The 24,022-nt window shown below is 41.0% G+C and overlaps 1 protein-coding gene across 2 annotated transcripts in view; it reads left to right on the top strand.

The window, feature by feature from the left end:
* Positions 1 to 877: 877 nt before the first annotated feature.
* The window catches only part of LOC121720876 (zinc finger protein 236-like), an 84,135-nt gene continuing 60,990 nt past the window's right edge, over positions 878 to 24,022 (top strand). For both annotated transcript variants that reach the window (XM_042107348.1, XM_042107349.1), the window contains exons 1-12: positions 878 to 1,030; positions 5,256 to 5,386; positions 6,095 to 6,259; positions 6,567 to 6,745; positions 6,854 to 6,984; positions 9,520 to 9,692; positions 13,424 to 13,552; positions 13,890 to 14,063; positions 15,877 to 16,087; positions 19,250 to 19,522; positions 21,258 to 21,461; positions 22,175 to 22,304. In XM_042107348.1, coding sequence (XP_041963282.1) covers positions 979 to 1,030; positions 5,256 to 5,386; positions 6,095 to 6,259; positions 6,567 to 6,745; positions 6,854 to 6,984; positions 9,520 to 9,692; positions 13,424 to 13,552; positions 13,890 to 14,063; positions 15,877 to 16,087; positions 19,250 to 19,522; positions 21,258 to 21,461; positions 22,175 to 22,304 — 1,952 coding nt within the window. In that variant the 5' untranslated portion in view covers positions 878 to 978. The remainder of the gene's footprint in view (positions 1,031 to 5,255; positions 5,387 to 6,094; positions 6,260 to 6,566; positions 6,746 to 6,853; positions 6,985 to 9,519; positions 9,693 to 13,423; positions 13,553 to 13,889; positions 14,064 to 15,876; positions 16,088 to 19,249; positions 19,523 to 21,257; positions 21,462 to 22,174; positions 22,305 to 24,022) is intronic.

Below are 24,022 nucleotides of genomic sequence, written 5' to 3' on the forward strand. Positions count from 1 at the left end.
AAATACAAACTTCATTGTAGAAGCTGGAAAAATATAGGCTAAGTCTGTAGTAGAACTGTTGTCCTGACCAATTTGTAGGCCTACATAGTTTCACAAAGATCCATGACTTTCTTTTTGATTATAGCCTTTGCCTTTCTCATCTCGTTATTGTATTACTCTCTTATAGGCTAATAAATCACTGGTTCACTACTAATAATAATAGAATAATATAAATAAGAACAAACAATTGTTTGTGAGAGAAAACCATGGTTCCGACCTCACTGCTTGTAGGCCTACCTCTGTTTCTCCAGGACACATGTAGCCTAGGCCTACTTATGTTGTGTCCATCTTCCAATAGGCCTTAGGTTGGGCGGACCTCATTAGCCTTTTATGTTCAGTTAGGCTAAGCCTAGGCTTATGATTGTATGTTGAGGCAATTGTTTTTGGAATAGAATGCATTCTTTTTCTCATATTGTTATGTTAACATAATCTTGCATGCTCCTTCCTTATAGGGAAGGGAATGTCTTTTTTTTTTAACGTTTTTATTATTATTATTGGTAAATAATTGTAAAAAGTACAATAAACATGGGTCAAGGAATCCATCTATGTACAGGATCAGGCGTAATTTTAAAAGGAGGAAGCAAAGAGAAAAAAAATGACAATGATCAAAACAGAAGAAAAAAAACATATAACTAGCTTAGTCATTAAATCATATTCTGTAACACTGTTCAAAAGTTGTACTGATTTCTTAGACTTCATAGCTTTAAGGGCTTTTTGTACGTGTGAACGTGTTCAAACGATGACAAAAAGTTTTCACTCATATCTGAACGCTAGATGTCTCCCTTCTCCGTAAATGCATCGACCACGCTGAACACCATATCGGCCTAGAGAAGTTCATGGCCTTGTTGCTTTCCCGTCTCCGCGAGGAGCTCTCCGTACAGCAGTCGCCATTTTGAAATCCAAATCGTTCACAGTACACCCGCCCTGAAACCTGGAACTATGCCGCGGGGACGGCCTCGAAAAGTGAGGGATAACACAAACGACGGAACAGGTAAACTGTACAAAATTATTATGAATAAAAAGAACGGATTTCAAGCTTTTTAAACAAGTGTACTATACACTAGGAAATTCCATCATATGGCAGAAAAGAACACTTCAACTTTGTGTATATAGTCCCCGGATATGGTATTGCGGGTGTCCATTTCTTTGTGCTGCGAAAGGAGTGATTGAGGCGGAATGATATTAATAACATTTGGTGGCTCTACTTATTCAGATCCAGTCTAATTTAAAGCACAGGACAGGAAACATCTCCAGGAGAACGTGTCTGAAATGGGTTTCTGTCTGGCTTTGGTACAATCGGCAACGACGCAATTTCATGGTTTTGAGAAATGGCGATGACGAGTCTGCTAACGTTAGCTGAACGCTGCTAACTTAGCTTAACGTTGCCTTTGGTGACAACAACGTTAACGTTCTCATTTGTTAGCCGAGATGGCTTGCTTCCCCGCGACGAAAAGCCATCGTGTTAGCCTAGTAGCGACCAAAGTTAGCGAGCAATAGGTAGTTTTAGCAAGGGGCGTTGAACTGCTGAAGTGTTCAAATGGTTGTCTTGACTCTTGTGTCGTTAACTGTAACGTTACCAAATAAACGCCAAGTGAAAGAAGCTACCTTTGAAAGAAGACTGCATGGAGACGAGCGCTAACGTTAGCTGTCCTCACTAGCGTGCGAGTTGTTTATATTTGACACTAACGTTACCCAATAAGAGGACCATGCTTATTGAAACATTACATCTCTAAAATATTGTGGCTTAATAGTTCCATACCGTGCCATAATTATGTACAACAGCTAGCTTGATCTTACGTGCAGTCTATGCTGGGAAGTACAAGTTATCCACTGCAGATTAATCACACAAAGTTTAGTTCTACTTTCTAGCCAGAAATGTTGTTGGAACACGTTAACGTTACATAAACTTGCAATACATTAAAATAGGTAGTGGTAATTTGCAACATACAAGGGAGTAGCCTAATGGCATACTTGAAGATCTTGCAATTCCTTGTGACATCTAATACATTGTTTTAAATAAATTTGCCCCAGGAGGCAGGCTATGTCATGGCCAAGTACTACACATTGGCCTAATGGTCCCCCCTAATGCATTTGCCATCACCACCTTAAAAAAAACAACATAATTGTTTGCAAAAAAGCAGGGTCTGTAAATAATTAGGCTGTCAGTGATGTAGGTCCTGGAAGTGAGCATGTCTATTAGGCTACCTGTTTCTGTAACCAGTCCACTGAACATATTAGAACAAAAGCTTGTATCAATGCAGTTGCAATGCAAGTGATCAAAAGGAACAACAACAACAAAAAAGTCACATAAGGCAAGTCTAGTACAACCCCAAACCAGAAAATATAATAATGTGATAATAATAATGATAGTAATAATGTGCAAATCACATAAACTCATATTTAGTTGCCAAAAGGACACAAACATATCAAATGTTGAAAATAACATTTCAAGACTATTTCATGTTCATTTTGAGTATTACGGAGCCCCTAAGAGGACATGAGGCAACAAAAAAAAATCTAAAGTTTAGGTTCATGTGCTCACGCGAAACTTTATCTGGCAAGTTTCACGTGCACACGCAAAACCTTTTCACATGAAACTTTCATCACACACTATGTGGATACTGTTTTTAGAATTGATTTAGATTAAGTGTTATTTAGTATAATTTGTATTTTAGTATATTTTGTATATTCTTTATCTTCTACTGTCCTTATTGCTTAGTTGTGTTTTTTATATTATATACTTTTAATTACTTTTTTCTGCTGTTAGTGAATGTGTGTGTGATGTCTGTATGCTACTGAGACCTTGAATTTCCCCTGGGGATCAATAAAGTATCTATCTATCTATCTATGAAACTAAACTTCAGATTTTATTTCGCTCATGTCCCCTTAGGGGCTCCGTATAATTTGTTACCAGCAACACATTTAAAAAAAAGTTGGGACGGGGTAACAAAATGCTTAAAAATAAGTTGTGTAATGATGAAGAAAACAAAAGGAGGAATGTTTAACTGGCAACATGATTGAGTATGAAAAAGAGCATCCCAGAGAGGTTACGTCGAAGTAAATATAGGGGTATTCCTCACTCTGTGTAAACCTGTGTGGACAAATGATGAAACAATGTCATTTTAATGCTTCTTAACATGGAATTGTGAAGTATGTGGGGAGTTCATCACCTCCAGTGCATAATATCATTAAAATATTTAGAGAATCCAGAAAAATCTTTGCAAACTAAGGGTAGACCCGAAAAACAATATTGGATGGCCGTAGTCTTTTGGACCTCAGATGGTACTGCATTAAAACCATACCTATTTCTGTAAAGAAAATAATTGTATGGGCTCAGGAAAGCCTCTGACAACCATTGTCTATGAGCACAGTTTGATAATCAATTCAAAAATGCTAGTGTAAACTTAACCATGCAACAGCCAAATTGTCATTGTCAAATTGTCAATTTAGACATGACACAGAAATACCACCGTCTTAACTGGGCCTTTTTTTTTTTTTTTAAATGGACTGAGGTAACGTGGAAAAAGGTCCTGTGGTTAGACCAACTGGGCTAAAGAGGAGCGGGCCTATCCAAGTATCCAACCTATCCAAATGGTTTTAGTGCGCAGATTGAAACCCATCATCTATGACGGTGTGGAGGTGCATTAGTGCCTAGCATGGCCATCTTGCACATCTGGCAAGGCACAATGAATTCTGAATGATGTATACAGGTTTTGAACAACATTTTACTGACATCCAGGCAATGTTTTTCTTTCCAGGGAAGACCTTGAATATTTCAGTAAATCAATGGCAAAATGAATTCTGCACATATTTAAACAGTATTTCTCCATAGAGGAAAAGTCATGGTGCTGAAATGGCCTGTCTGCAGTCCAGACCTGTTAAATTAGGTGCATCATGGAATGAAAAACATGATTAAGAATACCCCATACTGTTGAGCAACTGAAGTTCTATATCGGGCAGGAATGGGACATTTCTCAAAACTCTAGCAAGTGGTTTCCTCAGTTCCTAAACATTTACAGAATTTTGTTAGATGAAGAGGTGAAGCATTACAGTGGTAAACATTCCCTGTCCCAACTTTTTTCGAAACATGTTGCTAACATATCCAAAATGAGCATATTTCAATGAAAGTCCAATTTGATATGTTGACTTGACAAATGACAATTTTGACATTTGATATGTTGACTATGTCCTTTTTGCTGCTTAATATGGGTTTACGACGCTATCACGTTTATCACAATCTGTTTTTGTGTGCATTTTACACAATGCCCCAACTTTTTCTGATTTGTGGTTGTACAAACAGTTTCCCCTTAGGAATAGTAATAATTGGGTGTTAGATCTTATACAGACAAACATTTGTTTGGCCTGACAGAAATGTATTGATGATACAATCATAGATGAAATTATGTATGACATAGCCTACTTTGAGGGCACATGTTGATATGCAGGCATTGAGGCGTTATCCATCTTTTATTTATTTTCATTAATTGATGTGGAGAAAAATAAAGTCTATTAAACATCTTTATGCCTATGCTGTGAGTTTTATATATATATATTTCTTTTCTTTTTTTTTTTTTTTTGAATATGGAGACAATTTTATCTATGTTGTTTAGCATTAGTCATTCGTCCTGTATCAAAACAAATATTTAAGTAAATGGCAATTAGAGGTGCAGTTGACAATTTTGCAAGAAGCGTAGGTTATTGAACGAGACACATGCACTGCACAAGTAAAGACAAAGGGGAAAAAAACAGTAGAACCCTCCTGAACTTATAGTTCCCTGATGCCATTTGTGTTTGACTCCTTGTTATGCCCTGTAAGGTGGTTGGTAAGTTAATAATGTACACAGTTAGCAGGCAGATTCTCAAATTTAGATGAGTCTCCCTGCAATATCTAATGTTATCTAAATAAATAATGTAATATAGAATGATATGCATTCCTCAAAAAACAATTTTGTGAACAAGATCTTATGAATATTTTCTTTTAGGTGTATCTGACCTTTTAACAACACCGCACCGTTCCAACAGATGTAAAATAGCCATTTTGGCCAATTCTGGCATATTTACATTTCATGTTTATTAAGTGCAATGTCCATGTTAAATAAACCTTACAAAAAAGTTGTGTGCCAATATGGCTGAAGTATTGTTGGTGTGATTTAGGCAAACTCTTAATGGAAAGATGAGGTGCTTTCTGATGAGCTTTGGGCTTTGTTGGTCTGCAGAAGGTGCACAGGAGTCTAAACATGGGAGCCATGCAGAATCCAGAGAGAACAAATGTAACATTTGCTCTCAGGTCTTCAGCACAGAAAACCAACTACAGAAGCATCTCAGAGACCATGAAGCCAATGACAAGGCAAGTGGACTGCATGGATCAGATTGTATTTTTTTCCGTTTTCTTTTTTCTGGTAGCACTTTTAAAAACTAATTTGAGTGGCACTCTATCTAGTTTTTATCTATCTAGTTTTTTTGTTTGTCTTTGTGTTACACATTGAATAAGCTAGTAAGGAAATTGGTCCAAGTGGTCCATTATAGCTTAGGTCCAAAATCTGAGTGTGGTGGGTAAGGTGACATGCAAATGGAAATGTGTGCTGTAAGAGTCAGTTAGTTATGCCATCTCATATATAAAATATCCATAGAACAGAACAGAAACAAACATGAAGGTATAGTTGTCAGTGCTAGAGTTGTCAGGTATTCATTATTCTTTTTTTGCAGCAGCCCTTTGCATGACATACATAAGCAGTGGGAAGAGAAAATCCTTTGAAGGCAGGCGTTCTGAGTCTGTGGAACAACACACAAAATCAGATTGGTTCTTCTGGAGTGCATATACTCTGCATAGTTTTGAATTTGCCCAAAACAAGTTTCCCCCTCAGTGTCTCTACAGGGACATTACGCACAGAGATAAGTCATTCATCAAAGGTTCTCAGTAGATGGCGGCTGTGTCTGCACATCTTCTGGAAGTAGTCAGTGCTTTGGTGCATGCTTTTGAATTGATTTTATTTTCACCATCCCTCGTCCCAACTAATTTTTGCCTCTCTCTCTCTCTCTCCCCCCTCATTAACAGCCTTACCGGTGTGACCAGTGTCCTTTGTCCTTCAACGTGGAGTTTAACCTGACGCTACACAAATCCACTCACACAACCTCAGACCCTGTCTGCCCCATGTGCCACAAGAAGTTCTCCCGCGTGGCCAGTCTGAAGGCCCACATCATGCTCCATGAGAAAGAGGAGGTATGTGAAGGGTCACCCAGAGGCAGAAAACATACCGTTGAACTCAAGTTTAGGAGTTGATCTGTCCAGTTTTATGGTTAACTTTTTATTTCACATTTTGCAACTGTATTTATGACTTTTGTCTTGCCAGTTTCAAAATAAGGGCCAAAAAAGTTACATTAGTTGGTCAGTTGTTTCTGTTCACTGATGGTTTTAAACAAATCCATTTGGAGGTACATCTAACTTAGCGACCCACAAGCATGAATGATCTCCTCTTATTAACCATTCCTTCCTGGTTCATCTTTCCTTATCTCCCCTCCGGTATCAGAACCTGATCTGTGGCGAGTGTGGAGATGAGTTCGTCCTTGAGAGTCAGCTAATGCCTCATATGGAGGATCACCGCAAAGAACTTTCCGGATGCAAGGTCTACACCTGCAAGACCTGCAACCAGGAATTCAAGACCCCTGCAGAGCTGAAAGAACATGTCAAGACACATGTTAAAACAAGGTCAGTGGATTATTGGTGTGGTGTCTGTCAACCCATCTTGGGAGAGGTTCATTCAATGTATGTCACTTTTCTGTGTGCTGATATGCATGCTGTGCGTCTATCCATTAGGACAATACTCACCAGCTCGAGGAATTACAAGAAGAACATTGACCGGAGCGGATTCACAAATAGTTGTCAGCACTGTGGAAAGACGTTTAAGAAGCCTAGTCAGCTGGTGAGACATATCAGAATCCACACAGGTAAGACAAAAAAGTATCTGTATTACAGCTGGTCTTTCCGTCCTTTAAGAAAGATGCACAAATAGCTCATCCTGACTCAGCTTCAAAGCTCTTTGAGATTTTATTTAGATATAACCTCCGGAGTATACGGAGGTTTGTCAAACGGAGGTCCTACCCTTCGGATGATTCAGATATGATGCTAACCTGCGGACCTTATACTGACCTTATACTGACCTATGTGTGAACGACATACACGCACATTACAGAATCTCCGTGTGGTTGTCGAGTGAAGGGTGAGGGCTTGTAGAGTTCACAAGAGGCGAGATATGACGCAGAATATATGCGGCCGCTGTCACAGCTGCTGTTTGTTTACAAAGTGTATGCATTATGTAGGCTAAAGAAGAAAAATCTATTGTGCGTAGGCTAATACTTGAAGTAGTCACGTAAGTACTTGTATGTGTGCTTTGAATAAACACATTATCTGTTTTCAACGTTATATAGCAGAATTACTTGGCTATGGAACCCCAAATCTGGTTTGCGTTGGCGAGAGCATGCACAAACTTTATGGTACCAGCCATTTCAGTAGGCTAACTCAAGACTTCAAGGCCATCATATACAACGTTTTTAAGCAACAAACAAAATACTAACATAACAGTGAAGTGGTTTGTTTTTTCATGCTTTATTTTTTCCAAAAGCATCCTCTCCCCATGTGTCTATTGCATTTACGTAAGGAGCTTGGAACAAAGTTGGATTTTCTTAGTTTTCATTTTCTCTAGGCATATTTATGCTCAACAAATATCAGCGAGCTCAGCAGTGAGGTCATGAGAAGGCTATCAATGAACAGAAAACCGACCGTGTTGGCTAACAATTTATTAAATACTCCTGTCATTGTCGTCAACGACGTTGCTGTAGGCTACTGCCTTTTCAGCGCCTTCTGCTTATGATGATTTGGTCTTTTGAATTCCTTTGGCCTTGTGATGCAGTTGTAGGCTACATTAACGTGTCTCTTGCCGTTCCCTTCATGTGTTCTATCACAATGCTGTCTGCCCTCATGGACAGTAGCTCTGTGATGTCTGCATCTTTCCAGGTCGGTTTTTTGGACAGCACTATGCCACTCCATTACACTGGCATTTAAGTCAGATTTAACCACATGGACGCACGAAAGAAACGTCACCGACACGCCCTCTCACTAGGTGTGAATTTTAACCGCATGTTCTACGCTTCGTTCAGACACAGCACATTTACATAATGTCCGGAGGAAATACTAGGGGGGGAGCAGTAGAACAACCGGCTAAGTTTGGACTTCCATATGACCGTTTATGTCGTTCAGATATACGGCCCCACCGTTTAACATCCGCCGAACCTCCGGTCTTACACGTATGTCTGAAAGAGCTTATTGATGCTATTTTATCATAAACTGTCTATCTTAAATAGTTTATCGTAAACAGTTTCTAGCAAGTGGATAGAAACTGAACTGTAGTGCTCCACATTCATTTTTGATACTTGTATCCGTTGTGCCATTTCGGTGGATCATTGTGGATTAAGTACCTCTGATTCAACTTGCTACCCTCCTTTCTCCTTTTAAAAGAAATCCTTGCAACAATTTATCCATTACAAACCAAGTGAAAGGGAGAAGTTGCTTATTATTTTGAGGTTTAATGTTATTGCACTGCCAACACTGGCCACATGGGGTCCCCTAAAACCCAAAGTTTAATCAGCACCACAACAGTGAGATAAAGCTTTGAACCCAGTATAGACAATTATGCCTCCAACTTCTACTACTGTGGCCCTTTACCTTTTCAGACACCTATCTTGCCCCATGCTTTTATTTGCTCCAGGCTTGACAGATGACTAATCGCCGCTGGCATTGGCTGCTCTGTCCTCTAAAGGAGGAATAGCCATTAGGAGGCCCTGTGCTGCTGTACTGGAGTGCCTCCCAAGGACCTCGCTGATGGTCCTGAGTGCTCATTTAAATTGTGCCACACAGAATTAGTGTCAAGATTCTTAGTCTATTGTTAGTCTGGCGAGGAATATCACAAGTGTTTATGTCCTAGCTGTAAACTCCTCCACACTGTTGTGCTTTGAACTCTCTCTGTCTCTCTCTCTGTCTCTCTCTCTCTCTCTCTCTGTCTCGCGCTCTCTCTCTCTCTCTCTCTCTCTCTCTCTCTCTCTCTCTCTCTCTCTCTCTCTCTCTCTCACTCTCTGTCTCTCTCTCCCTTTTTTCCCTCCTGCACACACACATTCACACACCGTACCTCTTTGTCTTTCATGCTAACTCTTTCTTGGCTACACCCTTTGTTGGTCTACCCATCTCCCTCACCCTCTCTGTGTCCTCTTATCTTCCTTTAATCCCCCTCTTTCCTGTCATCATCCTGCCTTTTTTAATCTCTCCTCTTTCTCTTACTCTCTGCCTTCTTCCTTTACTCTCTCTTCCCCTTTTCTCTCACCCTCTGCTCTCTCTCTGTCCTCCACCAACCCTATCCTTTTCATTTTCCCTCCTTTTCCCCCTCTCTCTCTCTCTCCTCTCCTCCTCTCTGTGTCCTTCAACTTCTGCAGGTGAAAGGCCGTATAAATGCACTCACTGCGGGAAGGCGTTCAACCAGAAGGTGGTGCTGCAGACCCACATGGTGCGGCATACAGGGGAGAAGCCCCACCTGTGCACGTTGTGCCCGGCCTCCTTCTCCCAAAAGGGCAACCTGCAGTCGCACATCCAGAGGGTGCACTCCGAGGTAGGCAGCTCCATTCATCATCTCAGGATCAGACACACATGGACATACTCAGGATCACACACACACACACACACACACACACACACACACACACACACACACACACAAGCCTATACACACACACACACACACACACACACACACACACACACACACGCCTATACACACACACACACCACCCCTGACTGTTTTCTGAAATTCCTCACTACAGTGCCTATAAAAGTATTCACCACCTTTGATACTTTCCCTTTTCTTGACTTTAGAAATGGAAACAGAAGTTATTAATTAATACAGATTCAAATCCTTACAGACAATCCTTACATATTAAAAATATGCCCTACAGAGATCGAAGTGACATCACATACACATCGATCTGCAGGTGGAGGGATGTATGCATTCAGTCATGAAAGAGGTTCATACAGTTGTGTTTGAGGTATTCAGTTCAAGGGAATATTCTTGAAAAAGCTGGCAGGAAGGTTTCTGAATACTGTCTATAACCACCCCCCCCACCCCCTCTCTCTTACAAGTATGTGAAGGCTGGGGTCTTTCTATAGGTTTGATGAACAGGTTTCTGTCTACATTTCTGCTTTTCAAAGGGAGACTCTCCATTCAGTTGTGTTATGGGATGTTTGCTTACATGTCTACATATGTATTCACTGACTTATACTGCAACATGCTTTCCTCCACTTTCCTTTAGTTATGCAGAACATGCATTCTTTATCTTTTAAATGTGGCTTTTTTAATTAATTTATTTTTGTTATTAATTAATACAGATTCAAATTCTTACAGACAAACTACTTCACTGTTTTATTCTCCTTTAAGAAGAGACAAAGCTGTTTATAAAGTGATCTCCTGTGTAAGAAGTGAAGGTCTTAAAAATATGCCCTACAGAGATAGAGGTGACCTCACCCCCCCCCCCCCCCCTCAGTTTGCATAGGTTTGATGACAGCTTTTCAAAGGAAGACTCTCCATTATAATAATACATAAATATTCATCTCCCTTAAAATGATTGACCTAATTCAACAGCGGTCCAGCTAATTGGTGCTAGTAGTCTCTCAATTAGTGAGATGGAGATGACTCGAGTGCAGTGAATGTTTCCAACATGATTGTTGTATGGAGACACATGTCTGGAAAGTCCAGTTACTGGTTCATCAGTATTCTTGGCTACAATGAAGACAAAGGAACACTCCAAGGTTAATGAAAAGTACAAGTCAGGGGATGGATACAGAAAAATGTTCAAGCCACTGAACATGCCTAGAGAAGGCCGTCCCCACCAACTAAGTGACAGTGTGTAGGAAGAAGGCTGTTGGGGGGGGGGGGGGTTAGAAGCTTCAGCAGCTGAGATGGGAGAGACTCTGCATACAACAACTATTTCCCGGATGCTTCGCCAGTCAAAGCTTTATAGGGGAGTTGCAAAGCTCATATTAAATCCGAACTTGAGTTCGGCCAAATACATTTTGGAGACTCAAATCGAAGAAGGTTCTTTGGTCTGATGAGATCAGCTTTTTGGCCATCAGACTAGATGCTATGTTTGGCAGACACCAAATACTGCTTTGATGGCGGGGATGCTTTATAGACCTGTTAAGTACCTATGGCAAGTTGCATTGCAAGTAAGCTCTGGGGTAGCAAAAATCAAAGTGTGCCATCTTAACATACCGAAGATCACAGTATCCACTAGAAGATTTCCGATTTCTTAGTCCCTGCAAGAGTTTAACAGGTGCGATAATTCAAAATGCCCATGTTATTTTCCCATAGGCAAAGGCATTATATATTTTTAATTACCGGCAATCAACATTAGTTTGTAGAAATATGTAACATTTAAGAGCCTTTTATGTAAATAAAAGCAAAAGCAATAAATGGGAAAATATCTTAGCACCCTGACTTTTTACTTTTTAGGTACTTTTAATAGGCACTGTATGGTCTGATGTAACTCTAACTTACTCAACTCTGCGCAAATACGCAACTGTACTTTTCACAAAGTTAAACACATCTACACACACACACACACACACACACACACACACACACACACACACACACACACACACACACGTGCATGTATGCACACACATGCACACAGAAAACACTCATGTAAAGTGGTATGCGCTTGATATAACTTAGCAAAGGATTACAGAGAACGATACTACACTAAGCAACTGTCAACTCTTGTGGTTACCAAAACAAAATGGCTGAAAGAGTGTGACTGACTGGTCAACTCTTGAAATGACACGTAAGAATATGCAAAGACATTTATCAAGAGAGACAGAAAAAGGTGTGAAATAATGCAGTGATATCAGTAGTACATAAAAAACAGGAAGTGAGCCATGTTGGTGTCGTATTCTTGTTTTTCATTCTCTCTCTCTTTCTCTCTCTCCCTATCTTTCTCCTTCTGTCTTTCTATTTTTCTGCGGTGCATCGTTTTACCTGGTTAAGAGGTCTGTGTGTGAGTGAGTGTATGAGGGAGAGCGAGGGAGGGAGGGAGCGAGTGCATGAGAGATTCTAAGATCAAAAAGAGATCCTTACAGACAAACTAATTCACTGTTTTTTCTCCTTTAAGAAGAGACAAAGCTGTTTATAAAGTAATCTCCTGTGTAGGAAATGAAGGTCTTAAAAATATGCCCTACAGAGATTGAAGTGACCTCACATACACATCAATCTGCAGGTGAAGGGATGTATGCATTCAGTCATGAAAGAGGTTCATACAGTTGTGTTTGAGGTATTCAGCTCAAGGGAATATTCTAGAAAGAGCTGGCAGGAAGGTTTCTGAATACTGTCTATAAACCCCCGCCCCCCCCCCCCCCCCCCCCCCTCTCTCTCTCTTACAAGTATGTGTTTGAGGTATTCAGCTCAAGGGAATATTCTAGAAAGAACTGGCAGGAAGGTTTCTGAATACTGTCTATAACCCCCCCCCCCTCTCTCTCTTACAAGTATTCTTTATCTTTTAAATGTGGCTTTTTTAATTAAATTATTTTTGTTATTAATTTTGAGGTGGGTGAAAAAGCCCATCACAAATGTTGTTCTGTGTCTGTTGATTTATGTTCAGCACAAATGAAGTGATGGGTAATTGAGCAGACTCTCCCAACTCCCAGAGCGTGCGCCAGAGCAGTGGAGTTATGCATGCTTTTCTCACGAGTGCCCTTCAGTTCCTGGAGGGCAGGCAGACTCAGTCGTGATGAAGCCGCACCGTGCATAACTTACTCGAGCACCAACGGTGAATATATTTCACCGGGTGACAGGCTGTGAAAATTTCTCCCTCTGTATGTGTGTCAAAACATGCATTTGTTGACATATTTTTCCACAGGGGAAAATAATCAATTATTCAGTGTGTGTGTGTGTGTACCGATTTTCAGGATATTGTCTTTCTCTTTTTATTTCCAGTGCGTTCTAGTCAGTATATTATCCCCATCTTATGATTTGACATAAGTTTGTTTTCCTGTGAGATCTATGATCTAGCCAAAAGGGCTAAATAAGGCAAAGGTTGAGATCTCTCTATGCCAGCAGCAGCTCTTTATTGATCCATGGATGTTGATTGTAAATCATGCCTACTGGTAGTCATTCATCAGATGCTCAAGCCACTGCATATTGGTCTGTTCTTGCTTTGCCTGCAGACATAAGGAGTGCACCCCTTCCCCTGCATTGACTGCAGCTGTGTGTTCACACACACACAAACACACACACACACACACACACACACACACACCTCACAGCTCACATCCTTGCTTTCCCCGCAGACCAAAGGAGTACCCCTCTTCCCCTGCATGGACTGCAGCTGTGTGTTCAAAAAGCTGGGCAGCCTAAACGCACACATCAGCAAGATGCACATCTCAGTGGTGGAAGTTGAGGAGCCTGCCACCACCCAGGTGAAAGAAGTGCCCACACACACAAATGACTGCTACATTTAGATAAAACACTCTTACGAACTAGTCCAGGATTTGCTTGACCTAGTTTAGGGTTGTTTAAATTATGGTTAAAGAAGTTTCAGCACTCCTGGTTGCTGCAGGTTATTACCATGGGCGAAGCTGTAATAAAGAGTTTTGGCGAATCAGATTATATAAATGTCCAAGTTGTTGTTTTAGTTTAAGAAAGGAAGGTCTGTTTTTTTGTTTATCTTATCAGAGGCAAGTGCATATGTATGTAAGTGCTCACACACAAACACACACAAATCAATCCTGCGTGTCATGTCTCATGTACCGCCAGGAGGCGGTGGAGTCCAGTCAGGCCGTGGCCGGGTCAGAGGGAGCCGAGGGGGTGACTGACGTGATCCAACAGCTTCTGGAACTCTCCGAGCAGGTCACAGTGGAGAGCGCTCAAACCCAGCCCCCGGTGCCAGCTATCACCATGGAGACGGCTATCAACCAGGACATCTTGCAGGTTCAGGCAGAAGCACACATGCACACACTGACAAACATACATACCCTTGTAAGCATGTTGTCTTCAAGAATTGCTTGCATCTATTTTTGTATGAATCATTGATGCTCACTCGGCAAATTAATGCAAACACTGGAAGTGCGTAAGTTGTCAGTTTTATATCCGGTGTCATAAGTGCAGGTGCAGATACTTACCATTTTTTCACTTTGTACTTGTTTTGTTAGGAAAACACACACACACACACACACACACACACACACACACACACACACACACACACACACACAAAGAAGGCTCAGCTTTTACAGCATGGTGTTATCAGTTATATTGCAGAAATACATGTTGGCAGGTTGGTTTGGGAGTTTGAGGCAAGTCTGTCGACTGTTTAATTAGGCTACCTGCTTCAGTTATATTGCAGAAATACATGTTAGCAGGATGGTTTGGGGGTTTGAGGCAAGTCTGTCGGCTGTTTTAATTAGGCTACCTGCTTCAGAAAAAAACACTGCATTTGTTCACCTCTCACCATATTGAGATGTTCACATTCCAAATGTAATGAAAATAAGATCAATATCAATTAACACTCAACATAAGGTATGTCTGAAATTGTTAATTTTAAGAAAACACTTTTGGTTTTGGTGGCTCAATTGCATATGGAATCACAGCTAGTAATTATTGTTAAAGATAATTACAAAACAGCGGTCAGATGAACAGTTGCAATTAGTACACTTAAATACACTTGTAACTGTTTGTCTGAGTGCTGTTTGGTAATTATCGTCAGTGATTATTAATAGCTGAGATTTCTATATGCATATGGAGCAACCAAAACCAAAACTTTGCAACTGCAGTTTGAAACACATTTTAGAGGCGAAGCAGTCACTGAGAAGGATTTGCTTGCCCCGATACCCAAGTCATTATGCAAGAGAATAGATTTGCATGATAATTAACAGGGTTGAACGCCCTGTGAGTGCTATTATTGGGAAGACCTCTTCAGCCACAGAGTTTAAGAGAGCCCTGGAAATTAAGGCAGAGATGAGCACTCGCCTCGGAGATCGTGGCCCTTGTTCCTGCACTCGACCTCTGAGCAGTGGGCGTGGGTTTGCCATATTTGAGGGATTTAAATAAAAAGCTCTTCCCATATGAAAGTCGTAATAGATGGATAGATAGTTAATCACCCTTGTGATGTGAAATGCAGCATTTAAACTGGCTCACAATAGGCAATCATTCTCTCCCTCGGGGTGGGGTGGGACAAAATGTATTCAGTATCCCTTTTAATCATTCATTAGCTTTTATATTCTTTTTCTGGTCTCTATATGAAAAAAAAGACAACTGGAAAAACTGGAACCACAACTGGAAAAAGACCGTCTCCATTATTTTTTTTAAATAAAGAAAGTATTCATCTAAGCTGTCATTTCATCTTTGTCCTATTGCCTGTTCTCTTCATGCTGCCAGTTTGTTCTCAGAAGTCTTTTGATATTTTTGTGCCCAGATGTAGACATTTGTCTTTGGCAAGTACAGCCACCATTAGTTAGCAGCTGAAAACCTCTGCGAAGATTTAGATATGCAGACCATTATTAAAGATTTTGATCAATGCAAAGCCTATATCCGGAGAAAAAAATGTTGAATGTCCAAACTCGTTTGTCATCAGATGACACTTATTCACAGCTATTGAGCAGATTTTAATGAGCCTCCTACAAGATATTTTACCGGATGACTATCTATTCTAAAAGTGTCATTTGTTATTTTTTATTTATTTATTTCATGTTTTGACTACAGTAATGTGTTAATGTATGTTTGTTTACTGAACCTCTGTCTGCAGCAAGCTCTTGAGAACAGTGGCCTGACTGCCATCCCAGTACAGAACAGTGCCCAGAGCAGCGTTGGAGGGCCAGCCTTGCCCAGGTCAGATGGTGGCACACAGAGTCAAACGATGGGCAGCGACGCCACTGCCATCAGGAAGACGTCCGGCTCAGAGAAAGTTGTGAAGAAGGAGAAGAAGAGCATCTTTAAGAAGCCTGATCAAATGCCAGGTAAGGGTCTCTCTGACTGCAGGAGCGGATAAGCTATTAAGGTTGTTTGGATGGGCTATTTAAAGTTGAGAGAAAGTGAGTGTGTGTTTTTGGGTAATTTGTTGAGTTTGGATGCTTGGATCGATCTATTCTGAGAATAGGAAATGCCGGCCAAAATGCAGTTCCAAATACAAAAACGTTCCCGTAATTGCTGAAAAATAAATTAGCTCGAGGTAACAAATCAATAGGATAGTTGGCCGTTCCTTATTACTAGTAGGTAATTTACTTTCACTTGGCTGCCTCATAAATGTTCTGGAAGACATTACCATCATACAGGAAGTAGCTTATTAGGCTGTTTGTTTTCATGCAGTCCTCCACAGCCAAGAGAAGCTTAAGCAGGTTTGGACATGGTGGTGCCTGCCCAAAGGATGTTGCATATAACCTTCTGGAAACTGTGTCGGTGGTTCAGTGATGTGATAAGACTTACCAACGGAAGAGCAACTGCTGTTTTTTAAGGCTCTTATATTTTAAGGCTCTGTTGTCATGTGCCATCCGATCGATTCAAACATCTGAAACGCATTTCAAAAGTCCTCTTGATACCTTATAGCTTATAACTGACCTGGCCATTATGAAGTGTCTGTTAAAGACATGTTCTCTACCTGTCCTGGGTGTAACATATGGCTTAATTAGCTGTCTTGAATGAGAAGCCATCTGTCCTAGGGGCCCCAGCCGCAGGGGCATTATCCTTTCATGTGCTGACCTCTCTTAATTGGCTAGAAGCATCACGGTGTAGTCGACACACACAGCACCACCGGCATAATGGAAGAAATACATTTTTAGTTTTGTTCACTGCATTCACAAGATATAGACCACAAGATATTCCGTCAGTATCATCAAGGCAAGTGCAAGGCAGTATTTATTGATTGATCAGTGTTTCCCATACATTGGCGGCCCACCACAATATCAACAATGACCACCACAGTCCACAATAATTTTCCATGTTGTACTATTTTAATTGGATGGAATTATTTCATTGTAGAGCTATGTGCACCTTTGTAAAGCCTCTGCTTGTTTCTCTGTCTCTCAACGAACCTACATGCATGTTTAAAGACAACATTAACAATCCTCCAAGGCATAGAAGACGACTAGAAGGCTAAATTGTGCTTAAATCTGGTTAACATCATAACTCCGCTGCACTAATTTGTTAAAAACTTTTGCATTCAAGTTAATTCTGCAAACCTACCACCACAAATAGAATTACATTCTGTGGGAAACACTGTTGATGCTTAATGATCACCTATTGGCTGTTGAGGTGTGCATAGACCAATGTATTATTTTGCATGATGCACGTGGTTGCTGGTGACTGCTAGTATTCATGGGCCACCGGCATTGTCAGATATTCCATATGTCAGTTTTATTGCTACAGTAAGTATATGCTGGAATGTAGAGAATGCGTAAAGCACAAGAACAACACTGTGGTTATGGGGACTATGTAAGAGAACTAGAAAGTTGAAAGCGTGGTAGGGTAGGTTAGAAAGAACCCTAGAACTAGGGTAGAAAGTTGAAAGAAATATGAGAAGGTCGGAACTGTAAGGAAACGTCAAGCCTGATCCATCACAGTCTTGGACAGATTTTGCATTGGTATTCAAACTCCGTCATGTTGAGGAATGACGACACTGCTTTTATAGGTGGGTTCTGGGCAACAGAGTCTCCTTGTGTTTCTCATCTTTTATCTGAAGGACACTGGTAATGATCTACCAGATGGCGTCCATTTAAGTGTTAGCTGCGTAATGGCAATAACAATGGCAGGGGCAGGGTTGACCTCGAAACAATGAACTTGTTTTGGTTGAGCTGTCAAATTAAGGGTCTTCATTTGTCTTGGTTAGTTTATCATGTGAGATGTAATTTTATGACGGGTTTCACTCTTAATTTAATAACAGGGACAGCTCCGTTCAAGGTCAACATAAGATGGGTAATTGATTAACTTTTGTTTAGGATACTTAATGGAACTGCCATGCAACTCATAACCTCTGTTTCTTAAAATAAGAACATCAAAACAAGCGTACATGATTCAAAACAATACAAATGGAAAACATTAAGCTCATTTTTACATTGCATACAGTAATTACTCAGTGTTAATTACGTATTAATAATTGACTCGGAACATGTAGGCCAAAAATGTTTCATGTTACTGCTGTTAATCTGCTCACAGTAATGAGAGGTGATAGTTTTCAGTTGATCACAGGCCACCAATCATTTTCTCTGGGCATTGCAGAGTTTAGTGAAATTGGGTCTTGGGCGTAGAATCAATTAAGCTTTCATACTAGTAAAAGGGTGAGCTCAAACCAGATAAGATGTCTGAGCTTGTTATTGTTGCTGTTGCTTAATTGTTCAGACTGAAATGGGAGTGAAGTAACTCTTTAACAAATACATAGTTATAAAACTGAATCACAAAACTGTTATTTTGTTTTGAAGTGGGTTCTTCATAGAAAGGGCACCTACGTTTCCCTACTATAGCCAGCATATACAGTAGTAGCCTGAGGAGCCAGAGCCACATCAAGATGTTGGGTCTGGGAACTCACCATTGGCAGGGCTCAATCCGAGGGGCGGGATAAACGGTTGTCTTTCAAATTCCCTCTGCACGCAATAGGACAGCGCTATAGCTACAGTATGACTTCAATGGCATTCTTGGTTCTTTCCCCAAATAAAAGCTTAACTCCAAGTCCAACTAAGTCCCCAAATAAAAGCTTAACTCCAAGTGTGGCGGCCAAAGCCGATTCGAAAGACCACTGTTTGCCAGCAGCGGCAGCCATCTCCTTTTCATTCAAGTAGCAGGGAATATACGCAGAACCGTCGCAACTCTGTAGTCATTTATGTGACTCTATACACGATGTGATTAGCCTGACTAGAGTTGGGTTTTTCCAGCTTGCAAGCCAACGGAGAGTTGTGTGTGTGTGTGTGTGTGTGTGTGTGTGTGTGTGTGTGTGTGTGTGTGTGTGCGTGTGTGTGTGTGCATGTGTGTTGTGTTTGCTTGTTTGTGCGCACATGTGTACACATTTGAACTTATTGACACTGTCACTGTTCTAACGACCCGCTGCACATAACACACACACACACTCGCACCCTCACGCACCCTTTCCTCCTCATCCTCCTCCTCCTCCTCCTCCTCCTCCCCGTCCGCAGGCACCATCCGTGAGCAGAACGGCGTACGCTGGCACGGCTGCCCCTACTGCTCCAAGGAGTTCAAGAAGCCCAGCGACCTGGTGCGCCACATCCGCATCCACACGCACGAGAAGCCCTTCAAGTGCAAGCAGTGCTTCCGCGCCTTCGCCGTCAAGAGCACGCTCACGGCCCACATGAAGACGCACACGGGCATCAAGGCCTTTGAGTGCCAGTGCTGCATGAAGTGCTTCTCCACCTCCGGCAGCATGAAGGTGCACATGCGCCTGCATACAGGTGAGGGTGAGGGCCTCGTGCTCAGCGTCATCTCTCTTTCTCTCTCTCTCTCTCTGTCTGTCTCTCTCTCCCTCTCTCTTTCTCGGTCTCTCTCTTTCTCAGTCTCTCTCTCTATCTCAGTCACCATCTCTCTCCAGGTAGGACCAGGTAGAACAGGAAACATTCCCAGCACATGGCAGGAACTGACACATTAGCATTGTACACAAAGCATTATGACTCTGATAAGGCACAGCAATCTGTCTTGGATGTAAGACTGTTTATTAAAATTTTCAGCATTCATATTCTCTGGGTACATACTACAGAGTGTATCCATTTGAGCAATGTAGACCCACTCAAGAAGGTCCCTTGCACGACTAGGTGCTCCATAAGGGTGAGATTGGGCAAGTGTGTTGTTCAAGCTGTGTAGGTAAGATTCAATCTGTAGAACATCATCCTGTTGAAATAACACTGAAAGAAACACATGGATGTGATCACCACTGAATCATAGAGGGCTTTCACATAGCCTTTTAGTCTTAAATGATTCTTTTCTGTTCAGTGTCTGTTATTTCAGGGCAAATACCTAACGCCACCAAGTAATTGGGATAATATTGTGGTGCAGTTTAGGGTGTGATGAGAAATACATTTGTGTTGTGCAGTGCTGGTGTATAACACAAACTTTTAATGACTCATAGAAAAACCAACACATCGGTCGAGCCAATGAGCTCCTATGTGGCGTTGTGCTTCTCTGAGTTCATATTTTTCTGCATAATCATCTGCTCACTCAGCTGACAACCTCTGCCCACAGCCCATTACGAGCACACAGCGAAGGCATGAGCCTGCTCTCCGCGGGAAGGCAACCTTGACCGCATCTCTCTGGCTCCCTGCATGGGGAGTGCATTTAATTACGTTCACAGACAGATTTTTTTTTTTTCTCGTGCGGATGAGCTCTCCTTTGTGCTTATTTGCCTTTCTTTGCTCAGATTAGTCTGGTTAGGGTAAGTAAAAACCACCACCGCCACTGTCAGCTTGTTGTCGCTACGCTGACAAAACTGTGTGGGCTGCTAAACACTTCATCCATCTTTAATTTGCTCAGTGTCACATCTGTGTAAAGAAGAGGAAAATAAACATTGGAGTGGAGTGAATTCTGCTCTGTCAATGGGCCCTGTTCGCCCAGGTGTTTATTCAAATAGAGTCACACACCTCATTAGAATAACAGTGCTATCGTTGAGTTGTTTATTAAGATTCCATTTTCAAGGTGTGCTTTCATTAACTCGCCTGTCAACAGGGACCTCAGCAAAATCAACACTATTATGTGAAAAACATAAACGAGGTGTCTCGTCAAAGAGAGAGATATTTATATCTAACTGGGAGTTTAGAATATTCATTTTAGTATTTTTTGTTTCGTTACGGTGCGAGGAGAGAGTTTGGCAACTACCAAGCTGTCTAGGGGTTAACTTTATCTACGAGGCCTCCGCGGTAACATAAACAAAATAAACAAAACAAAAAACTTACCGCTAAACCTAACATCCGTTGACCCAACTGTATGTGGATTACTGTGTGTGTGTGTGTCAGCCTGGTCGAGTCCCAGAGAGGGGTCACTAGGCATTAGGCCTAAGTTAATTGTCTTCCATGATGGTAGGGCAGGTGTGCATTTACCAATAAGCCACAGGCAGTGAAGTCCTGTCTGTCCATCAGCTCTTTCCCTACCATTTGACCTTTCACCTTTGATCCGTGTGACCTTTCTCCTTTTGGTCAGGCGTGCGCCCCTTCCCTTGCCCGCACTGCGAGAAGATCTTCCGTACCTCAGGACACCGCAAGACGCACATTGCCTCGCACTTCAAGAGTATGCAGCAGAAGAAGCACAAGTTCCCACGCAAGCCCCACAAGGCCCGTGTGTCCAAGAACAGCCTTCCTCTTCCGGACATCCCCCTCCAGGAGCCCATACTCATCACTGACATGGGTATGATGGTGCTCAACCACTCACAACTCAGTGGTGTAGTCTGTGCAAGTGGACAGGTCATTTAATGGACAGGTCATTATGAAGTGCACAGGAAAAAAGTGGGAGACAGAGATGGGGAATAGGTTTGGGAAATTATTCATTAAGAATAAAATAATTATTAAAATTAAAATATTAAAAGAATAAAATAATTATTAAACTTGGTGTAGTCTACATGATATGCAGGACTACGCAGTATACCCACTCAAAAAGCATCACCATCTCAGTATACCCACTTAAAATAGGCAAGGATAGGTATTAACATTTGGGGTTGATCACAGTATACCCACTACAGCCAACTAGACTACATCTCAGTATACCCACTACAGCTAACTAGACTACACCACTGTCACAACTATACTCCTACTGCTACAGAACTGTGTACCTTCCAGTAGCATTCCCATAGCTTTGCACATATCATACATATATGTTCAGAGATACGTTCTGATAGATGGACAGATGCATAGAAATGTACTATAGGCTAACACCTTTCAGCACTTGCACATACACACACTCACCTACAGCATGTTTCCATAAACATGCCGATGCACTTATTCATTCACACTAATAATACACATGATGTATACTAGCACAGTCAGTCAGTGGAGTCAGTAACCATCTTGGGGAGCTGTAAGGCCATGCACAGATGTTGATATGACCATGTTTGTCTGCCACAGGCCTCATTCACAACCAGAACTCCCGTGTGTTACAACCCTACCTTGACCTTGTGGAGAATGATCGACCCTACAAGTGTGCCTGCTGCAACAAGGCCTACAAAAAGTCCAGCCATCTCAAACAGCATGTCAGGTACAGAATGTCCCCCTGGCTAAAACTCTCATTGTGAATTAAACAGAGCTGTCGAACAGAGATACATATATTATTTCTGTTTGCTTCAGTTTGTGAAGTTGTTTGGCTAAAACCCAGATTTAATTTTATTGGTTTATAAAAACAGTGCAAGATTAATTAATTCTGCACTATTCTGTACTTTTATTCACAACATGCTAAGCTAAGTCCTTTCACACACACACACACACACACACACACACACAGACTTTATATACTGTGTATATGTGTGTGTGAGTGTATAAATCCAGTTATATATCCTGTCTAGCGTCCATCAAGTTAAAAAGAGACTCGCTTAATGAAGGTTTGCCATTTCAGACCCTTTGTAATGGTTGTAAAGACAGGTCGAATTACCTGCTTAAAAATGACCAATTCACAACCTTTATCTTTATTTGCCAGGATGGATTAGAACCTTTGGAAGTAGGACACAAGGAAGTAGGGGTAATTGACCAGCCACTGATCTTCTCAGAAAGTCATTTTGACCTTCCGGCTTTGTGCATCAACTAAATGTTCTGCCTTTTTTTCTCTTCATTTCAAGTGTGAGGAAAAAAGCCTTTGCAGTAAAGGTCACCCTTCTGATAGGAAATGGAAAGGAGAGACAAAAAAAAAAAACTCTATAAAATCTCTCATAACTTTACCCTTATAAGGATTATGACAGGAACCTTTGGTTTGCTAATTATCTTCAGCAATTGATGTGCCCCAGCCACCCCCGACCCTCCCCCTGCCTGGGTTGATAACCGCTAACGTTTACATATGAGATCCATACCCTTGGTCTCTGCTTAACTTTGTCCCTGTGTTATGTACCAGATTTAATAGACAGGTCATTATGAAATGCACAGGAAAATAGTGGGAGACAGAGATGGGGAATAGGTTTGGGAAATTATTCATTAAGAATAAAATAATTATTAAAATTAAAATAATAAAATAATTATTAAACTTAAGAGAGCACTAAAAGTACTGCTACTGGTTTTTAAAGCATTATATGGGATGGGGGCCAACATATATATCAGACATGTTTCAATTTTACATCCCCCTCAGACCTCTCAGACCACAGAAAAGCCAGGTATTATGCATACCTTCTACTCGCACCAAACAGGGTGAAGCTGCTTTCAGCTACCATGCAGTCCAGATATGGAACAAACTCCCTGATCACATTAGGAATTTTCCAACCGTTGCCAATTTTAAAACCCAACTGAAGACCACCCTCTTCTCAGGTTTTTTTCTGTTTTTAATTTATTTTTTATTGTTTTTACTTATACTATTACTGTGATATGTTTTATACTTGTGATATGTTTCATACCTGTTTACTTTTATTTGAGGTAATGCCTTAGCTGTGTAAAACCCATCGTGTCTACCTGGAGTATGAAATGCGCTATATAAATAAATTGCCTTGCCTTGCCTAGCACATATTTCAATTTTGTTAAGTACACTTGTGTTTTTGATTGTGAGGCATTTTACTGGCATGGGTAATATCAGTATGTAAGCCACTGTATTGCAGGACTGTAAGATAATCATACTAGAAATGGCATACATCCATTACCCTGTACAGATCCTGATAACAGTGTTAAAGTTTTATTAAGTTTAATGCATTTTCTAAATTATAATAATGCAATAGTTGGTAAAGTAGGAGTCCGCTGCCTATTGAAATGGATCCTCAGAAAAAGTATTGTTATTCCTGCTCA

The sequence above is a fragment of the Alosa sapidissima genome, chromosome 10, assembly GCF_018492685.1.
Source record: "Alosa sapidissima isolate fAloSap1 chromosome 10, fAloSap1.pri, whole genome shotgun sequence".
In the NCBI taxonomy this organism is placed as follows: Eukaryota; Metazoa; Chordata; class Actinopteri; order Clupeiformes; family Clupeidae; genus Alosa; species Alosa sapidissima.